General features: G+C 28.4%; 2 protein-coding genes across 5 annotated transcripts in view; one reads left to right on the top strand and one right to left on the bottom strand.

Annotated features, from left to right (window-relative positions):
• LOC146541337 (uncharacterized) overlaps positions 1–4,048 on the top strand; it is a 15,613-nt gene extending 11,565 nt beyond the window's left edge. For all 3 annotated transcript variants that reach the window (XM_085203962.1, XM_085203818.1, XM_085203899.1), the window contains exon 14: positions 100–4,048. In XM_085203962.1, the coding sequence (XP_085060088.1) occupies positions 100–226 (127 nt within the window). In that variant the 3' untranslated portion in view covers positions 227–4,048. The remainder of the gene's footprint in view (positions 1–99) is intronic.
• A 330-nt stretch (positions 4,049–4,378) lies between these two features.
• Positions 4,379–8,529, bottom strand: Mo25 (calcium binding protein Mo25). 2 transcript variants are annotated; one of them, XM_085204578.1, is made up of 7 exons: positions 8,417–8,529; positions 8,014–8,200; positions 7,826–7,942; positions 7,610–7,752; positions 7,239–7,407; positions 5,838–6,107; positions 4,379–5,282 (listed from the first exon to the last, which is right to left on the bottom strand). In XM_085204578.1, the coding sequence occupies exons 2-7, from the start codon at positions 8,140–8,142 to the stop codon at positions 5,103–5,105; spliced, it is 1,008 nt and encodes a 335-aa protein (XP_085060704.1). In that variant the 5' UTR covers positions 8,143–8,200; positions 8,417–8,529; the 3' UTR covers positions 4,379–5,102. The 2 variants fall into 2 exon arrangements, with proteins under 2 accessions (XP_085060704.1, XP_085060781.1); XM_085204655.1 differs by having other exon boundaries at positions 8,330–8,478.
• Between the last annotated feature and the right edge of the window lie 164 nt (positions 8,530–8,693).

Below are 8,693 nucleotides of genomic sequence, written 5' to 3'. Positions count from 1 at the left end.
GGCAGTTTCTATGGGGACACAAGCAATTGTGGGCAAAAGCAAAACACGTAGGTCTCAGAGAATATAAAAATGTTTAAATAAATATTATTATTATTATAGAAAGTTCAAGCCGGACCGGTTTGTCTCCAATCAAGGAGTTGGAGCAAACATGGGAGCATGGGTTCACCAGCCTCAACTGCTTACGATGGGCTCCGCAACCTGGACAGGGCCTGGTGTATGCAAATAATACCGGACAACTCATCATTATGAGTTAAAACATTAATTAATATGTATGGAGAAAGAAGAAAAGTATGGAAAACTCATCATAATCATGAATTAAAAACATAATGTGCTAAAAATATTAAAATGGTAGATATAATACTATGATGGTTGTATGTTATTATGTTTATATTGTGGTTACCGTTATAAACTTTGAAGAAATCCTAAAATGCTCTTCCAAGTATGAACTTCTAAATGTATCAAGATTTATCATATATTTTTAATGGATAATATCTATTAAAAAATATGATGAGTATTTCTTATATATGCATTTTAAAATATGAAATGAAGTGACAACAAGCACAAATATACATAATTATACGTTTGCTGAAATTCTTAACTGCGTTATTTATGTTCACGATTCACTTATGCAAATATCGAACAAGTTGCGGTTTTACTAAGTCTCTGCAACATTCTCTTTTTTAAGGTGCAACCTCCTTCGTGTGTTCTTTAAACTTGATATTGGCAAAGTGTTTAGTGCTCAATTGGCACGTTTTGGAATTATGGAATGCCAAGGAATAAATAAAGAATATAACAGACATCAAGACAAATATTAAGTGAAAAGTAAAAATTATTATGAAACGAAAATATATTTTTTTATATTCAATATTTAACTTGACCCCATTGAGTTACAATTCTAATATGTTTATTTAATTTTAAAACAGTCAATTTTTTCGGTGAATATATTCGTAGTACATATTAATTTAAATTTCTAATATTTAATATAAATTTTACAACTTAAATACAGATTTAAGTTGCCCATTAAAAGAATAATGTTTGAATCTCAATTTAAATGTAAATTGACTCGTTTTTATTCGTAAATTCTTCTCTAAAATGTCATATTCTTTATTATAAATATGTATGTACGTCGTTGTATAACGTCCGACAGGTTGTGGGTTGTATCCCCACGCGGGAGGACTATATTTAATAACATTCTCTTTTTACCGCTCGTCAAAACGCAATGTCTTTAAGCAGTAAGAAAAAGGAGTGTCTAACTACCAATATCTTCAGTACCTTCTGCCTATCTTGATGCGGAAAAAAGCGTGAAGCAACAACATACTCAGTGTTAAAATCCCATAAACCACAACTGACAATTTTAGTAAGTAAACCGCGAAAAGAGGAATTAATTTGCTCTAAAATATGACTTTAAATATAAATTTCTTTTAATTTATCAGCCAATTATGATTCGATTTTGATGATTTGTTTTTTATTTGATAGAACATGTTTCAGATTGTTTTATGATTGGTTAAGCCTTTTTTGAAGAATCAACAAAAACAAAATATTATATTTAGTTTCACGTTTATACTTTTTCTCTTTTTCATGATATTTCTGTCTTTTTTGTACTATTTCATAGCAAATTGTTTGGCATTCTGGGTAAATAAAATATTTAAAAAAACATCAGACTTGCCTTCACTTAGCTATGACTACTACTGTCTTACATTTACGAGTTATTAAAAACTGTTAATTTACTATCACAGTTTTTATATCAGGCCCTTTTGAAGATGATGCGTATTAAATAGTGGTTTTTTATGCAGATTTTTTTTTCAAGACAATGTAAAGTATCATCTATGTAAATAGTTATATATATTTTTTCTTCACTCTTCATGGAGTAGACAAAAAGTCATAATTTATTTGTTTTCAAAATGTTCGTAGACCATATTTGACTTTAAATCAACTGGGTTGGATATTCAAAAAATATAAAAAAATATGAACAAACAAAACGAATTAATAAAATCCTTGCACCATATTGAGTGAATAATTGTTTAGTAATCATTTAAAATTCTGCACATTTGTATGCCTTTTAGTATGTGGAGGCAAGATGTAATGTACTGCTAGCTGACAACTGTACTGTACGACCCACATTTATTTTTCATTTCGGGTTTCATATGAAAAAACTTAATGTACCGGAATAATAAATCTTTCACATCTTGCTGCTTCATTTTTTATGTTTATAAAGGTAAATATAAATAACATACAATAAAAAAATGTAAATCTTATTTTTATTATAAATTAGTGAGTCCCTGCGTTACTGAAATCTGAGAAGAAATCAAGCTTAAAATTCTGATATTCATTCAACTCAACTCATTTTAGTGAAATTGTAAATTATTTTAGATAAGAGTTAAAAAACTATTATACTTATCATGTTTTCAAGATATTAAAAATTATAGAATCGAAATCAATAGTAAAATTAAGTGTATTTTTTTGACGATTCATAATACAAATCTTTATATTGTAATTAAGAAAATTATATTGCTAAAAAAATGTTTGCTAGTTGTAAATTGCAACGGCAATTTATTGTACAGTTAAAAATTAGCGTTCTTAATATAACTGATCTCGTTGCATTATGCGGTTTAAAATTAATTGTAATATAACACTAAATTCTAGTTATTCATACTAAATATTATATTAAATTACATTTCTTCAAAATTAGTTTATATTTACCCTTTACACAATCACAATCGTGTTGTTAAGTTAGTATCAAATTAAATAATATGTATTACAGAATTTTCAAACATGCAATGTTTTGCGCATATAATACTTTTTTTAAATAAAATATAAACTGCCATTAAAGCATTCTTTATTTATATTTCTTATCTTAGTGAAATTCGGAATCTTAATTAAGAAATGTTTGTTAAAGAAAAAAATGAACTATATTTTTTTTCATTTTAAAGTTATTTAATTCTGTATATTCCACCTAAAATCTTTTTTATTTATAACGTTAAACAAGAAAACTGTTAAAAGCTACGTTGTATAAAAAAGACACAAAATTGTGATGTTTTTTGTAGATGTGGAACATATAGAAGTTTGTTTTTTTATTTAGTTCCAAAATAAATACTTTTGTTGGTACATTACCTTTTGTTAATGATTTTGAAGCTTACGACAAAAATATATCGACTCCTGTTAAAATTAAAAAATGCATGTCACTTACAAGTATACTTAACAATTAATATTCTGAAGCCAAATATAGAAAAAAAATACTTATGTATTTATAACACTGCTCTATGTACCCGAATTATATAAAATTTCCAATTTTTGTGTAAGAATATATATGAAAAATGCATTTCTTTTTAACAATTTTATGGCCTAATTTATTATTATGTTAAAATAATGTAAATACAACTGTTAAAATAATATCGTAATACCTAATATTTGTCATGAATTAAAGATTTTTGGTTTTGTTATAAAAAAACATTGTCCATTTTGTTATTTACGATTATCCGAACCTTTAAGAAACTAGACAAGTAACTTGAAACAAGCTGTAATATGAAAAAAAAAACTTTTCTTTTACTATTTTTTAAGTTATCCGATTAAATTATGTTTTGTCAAATGTAATCATGTCTTTAATTTTATAGCGTTTAAAATTAGATGTAGATAAACATTACTTATCGAGAAAATAGTCGTTTTATGATTCCTTGTGCGTAGCATGGCTTTTGTGTAAATAATTAACGCCTTAGTCTTGTTTTTCACACTTGGAAAACCTATAAAATTATTAGCGATATATTATGTTATATGTAAAATTTCAGTCATTCAAATAAAGAAAAAAACTAAAAGAATTTGGTTTGTAAACAAATAATTTTATATTAAATTCACTTTTATAAATTGGAATATTTAAACCAATTAGTTCTTAGATTATGCAAAGCTATTGGTATGTATATATGTATTATGTTTTTTTTTTGTGATAGAAATAAAATGTTACTTTTTAAACATATGTATAGTTACGATAAGTCGAGGTGTACAGCAAATTGCTTGTCTAATAAAAAATGTAATAGTAATAAAGCAATTTTACTAATTTGGTGTCTTATCTTTCTCCATGCATCCTTTTTATCGCACAGGATATGTCTATTATTTAATGGTTTTTAGTTCCAACGTAGTATTGCGCATATAACAAACAGGCTAGGTAGAGGGAACCTAGTGTGAAAATACCCCGTTACCCATTGTCCGCACAATTGTCAATGCCTTGCAATGTCTTGTTGCCAAACCAGGGAAAATAATTCATTCTACTTAGTGGGTATGGGAATCAAACCCACAACCGTCGCTTTTACAGTAACAGCCGCTACACCACGATGGCTTTACTACGTTTTCAATTCTGAGGAAACAGAAAAAAATTAAACAAATTAAGAATGATACAAATATTTTATTCAGTTTCAAAAATGTGACTGCATTAATGACACTGACAAAATAAAGATAAATTTTAAAATATAGGATAAAGTAATTTCGGCAATACATACAAAAATATTTGTGAAAAATTGCAAATCCTATTACAATGTTTAAGCACTTATGCGGAACTTTGTCAAAGTAACGTCGTACACAAACAAGGAACAATATTACTATCGCATAATAAATAACCAATACTGACAATATATAAAATATATTTTCCTTCATTATTCAACAATCTATACTTCTGACATTGAGAGTACAAAATAAACAAAAATAACATGTCATATTTACAAGTCTTTTAGATCTCGACTTTCCCAATTTCGACGCCAATGTGGTCTAATCCCATCAATGGTTGAACGTGATGCGATAAAATATACTAGTTCCATTGTGACTTAGGAACTGTCACTAAACACGTCATAAAAACTAAAAAAAACACGGTTCTAACAACTTACAAAAGATATAAGTGGAAACCATAAAAATAATTCTAATTTCTACAAATGTTTTAAAAAAATGTTAATTTGCTCGTAGCACTTGTAGTTTCATCCCTGACTGATCACAGACCGAATGTAACTCCAGCCTCCAGCGACCCTCTGGTGACTTAGAAGCGTTTATATATAATAGCATCTATAACTAACTTCTTTTTGAGGAGGAAGTGGCGTTTTTATTAAAATGCAATAAAATAAATGTTAGTGTTCTGATGGCTTCAGCTCTTTAATTTGCTTTATTAGATAAGCCTTCTCGTCGTTGAACTGCTCGTCCTCTGAACGGTCCGTGTGGAACTTGGTGAGGAAATCTACCAATTTGTCCTGATTTCTTAGCAAAATGTCCAATATTGGTTTAGGTTTATTAGGATTTGCTACAAATACCTGTAAATTATTAAATATATTTATATTATTCCTTACGGCTTTAAATAATATAAAAAAAATAATTACAATTATTTAATACTACGAAAGTTAAACAAAACTTTTGTTTATCGTTGAACTTTTGTTTTTTGTTTTACTGTATAGTGAAGTATATTTTTAATTAAACATAAAGTTGTTATTTATAAATATATCTTGTATATACTTTTTTTACTAAATCTAACATTTTAAAGATCATATTTAAATTAGGTTTATTTTTCTTACAAGGTTAAACATCACGTGACGTGGACAATGACGTCACACGACAAACTAGTAATAATGAAAGTTGCGTCGTAATTAGTAACTAAGTTTTCAACGTGAAATGACAATTTTTACTTCGCAAAAACAAAACTCAAACGTGATTTTTTTAATAACCACGTTTTATTTTAAATTACTATATTGGCTCGGCAATCTTTTAACGAAAACTTGATGTAAAATACACTATCTTGCCTTATAATTGTTCTTTCATTTTAATTATTTAAAAAAAAAAATATGCAAATATATTATAATTTTTTCCATTACCTTAAAGACATGGAAAGCTTCGAATTGAATGTTGCGTGATTTCTCTTTAAGCATATTCATCATAAGCTTAAGGTTATCAGGGTTCGTAATATAGCGTGTCATTATAGAAAAGTTGTGTCGATCTAAAAGTAGTTCTCCAAGTAGTTTTAAGCTCTGCCGTCGAGTGACATAATTTTCGGAATTTAATAGACGCTGGTAGTGACTAAACACTTTATCATAATTTGCTTCTAAAAACTCGGCACATAATATTTTATGTCGAGTTAATAATTCCTGAGGAACAAAAAATTTAATATAAAACCTTTTATTTTTCGTTATATAGATGCAATGAGACAATGTTAAAACGTAAAATTGAAATTATAGGTTCAATCCTCACTCTTCACGTTTTTCATTTCATTTCTTTGGTCTGCTGAGATTAAACGTGGTGTTAAAATGTCCTAATACTGGGTAAAACTGAATGCGTTAACATTGTTTTTTTTGCTAACTTCATTATATGCTAGAAAATATGATACATGATTATAAAAAGATTTGAAATTTTCTAACTGTCAAAGAGAAAAATAACCCTCCGGTTAAACTAGAGTTAGTCTAAGTATGAGTATGATTAATGTTATTAGCTAATAGGTGTATCCTCTGTGTTAGCCCAAACACATGATAATACCTTTTTGGTATCAATTGTTAGTATAAAACTTTAAAATGTGATATATATAACATAGTAATTTAAACAAAAACATTGAAATTAAAAGAAATCGTCATCAATCATCAGATATCAATTATGTTATTTGGACCTGACCCAATGGTCTTTTAAATATTAATACATCAAATTAAAAGTATCTCATAAAAAAAAAATCAGCTTGACACTGTATCCCGTACACAGCAGGGTAGGCAGAGGGAACCTAGTGTTTAAGACACTTGTTACCCACCGAATTCTGGGTTGCGTGGTGAGCGACGGAACTCAACGTCGCGCTTTGCCTCGACACCAGAGCAAAGAAATGAAAATATAAATTTAAATAAATATTTCATTTCGAGTTAGGATCGAACCAACACCCAGTCGTGTTTACAGTCACACTTTGTGCCCCCTCACCACGACTGGCCTGTATTTTGGCTGTATATTGTTTTATTTTGGTTATAATACCTAATGGTTCAATTTGCAATTGAGCAAAGTTTTATTTCTCATTTCACCTAGTAAATTAATTTCACTTATTAAATTCCATCTGCGTGATGAATTCATTATTATTGAGTCATAATAATTTAATGCTTTGAAATTTAAATTAAAATGTTTGATTTCCTCGAGTGGGAATCTAACCCACAACCTGTTATGTATATAGTTGCACAATTGTGCTCCTGCACCATGACTGGCCTCATATCATATTAGTCCTATCAATAAATAATATAGCAAAGACAAACCTTAAAAGTAGAAAAGGCATCAGAGGCAATATCAAAAGTTGATACTTCTACATAACGGAAAAAATTGTAAAAGTCATCTGAATACAACATTATTTTGGCTAGGGCTTCATATCTAGCACACTCTCGTAACATAGTACCACAGTTGGAAGCAATTTCCTGGTGTTCATATCTACAATAAGTTGATTAGTATTTTAAATAACAACAAAGAAATATGACAATAATCAACATTTCAAAATTTGATTCTCATTTATGGGAATAATTATTTTGATTTACTCACTCTGGTAGAAAAATTGTGTTCCACCACTATGTTTAAAAATATGTTACATGTTTTTAATACATACACAAAAATATATATAAAAAGTGATTCTTACCCAGACATCAAAGTGAACAATATTTCTGGTTTAGTACAAATATATTCAACTGTAGGTGAGCGAGTACCAATTTGACGTCTAAGAACATTGTTGAAAACTTGGGCTACATCCTTCTTGCCTTCAAAATCAATACGATTTAAATTCTAAAAAGAATTATTTGATTAAAAATATTATATAAAATATATTAAGGGTATATATTAGGATAAATGTTGTTACTTGGATTAATAGCAGCAGCAGATTTGTATTATAAAGCTCTTGTGCAAGTTGGGCTACAATGATATCTGTTTGTGGTTCTGCATCAGAGGTACCATAGAGCATATTCTTGATCAACACCTGTATTATAAGAATGTATATTATTTTCATTGTTCATTTAATTACAATAACAGTAAAATAATATAACCTACCAAATTTTTGCTCACATCTTCTTGTGCCTTTTCGGCTTTCTTATCACCTCTTTCTAACGCTGTGACAGCATCTTTTAAAGACCTTACTAACTCCGCAGGGCTCTTCTGAGATTTCCCAAAAAGAGGCATAGTATTGGAATTACTTTTACAATAGATCTTTGTAACAATCGTCTACATAAGATTATACCTGCAATGAACATCAATAACTAAAACAGATTATCTTAAGATCGCAGCACTAAGTACATGCACTTGATGTTCACTAGAATGCAAGAGAAATAAAAATGCGATTTGACTAGTTTATAAAACGTTCGCCAACCTGGCACTCTATTAAACAACATTAAATATATCTAATAATGGATCAAATCCCTTCCGATATACGTTAATAATATGAAATTTCACTCACAGTCTAATATTTAATAAAATAAAATTATATCTAGAGACAGCACAGGCAGACGAAACGAACAGCTGTGATGTCAATACAAATATTGCCAGCTTTTTAAATTAAAATAAAAGTCATAGTTCACAGGTAAATAATAAAATAACAAGGAAATTTGTGACAAAATATGCTTAAATTATTTTTATATAATATTTTTTTAACTAAGCAAAAAGCAAAGCATCGTACCGAACCGTGCTGTACCTTAATATAAGATTATAACCGCAAATATCTTTTGTATCTATTG

The sequence above is a fragment of the Heliconius melpomene genome, chromosome 1 (genome assembly GCF_056956725.1).
Source record: "Heliconius melpomene rosina isolate 202511_hmr_F chromosome 1, ASM5695672v1, whole genome shotgun sequence".
Lineage (NCBI taxonomy): Eukaryota > Metazoa > Arthropoda > Insecta > Lepidoptera > Nymphalidae > Heliconius > Heliconius melpomene.
Note: the sequence above shows the minus strand (reverse complement) of the source record. Positions and strands in the feature narration are given on the sequence as shown.

What these genes read in the sequence shown, in the direction of transcription:
- Mo25 (XM_085204578.1), bottom strand. Translation starts at nt 8,142, where the DNA reads ATGCCTCTTTTTGGGAAATCTCAGAAGAGCCCTGCGGAGTTAGTAAGG. An exon ending in TGCTGCTGCTATTAATCCAA is followed by an intron (nt 7,753 to 7,825) that starts GTAACAACATTT and finishes AATTCTTTTTAG; the next exon opens with AATTTAAATCGTATTGATTT. An exon ending in ATGCCTTTTCTACTTTTAAG is followed by an intron (nt 6,108 to 7,238) that starts GTTTGTCTTTGC and finishes TTTGTTCCTCAG; the next exon opens with GAATTATTAACTCGACATAA.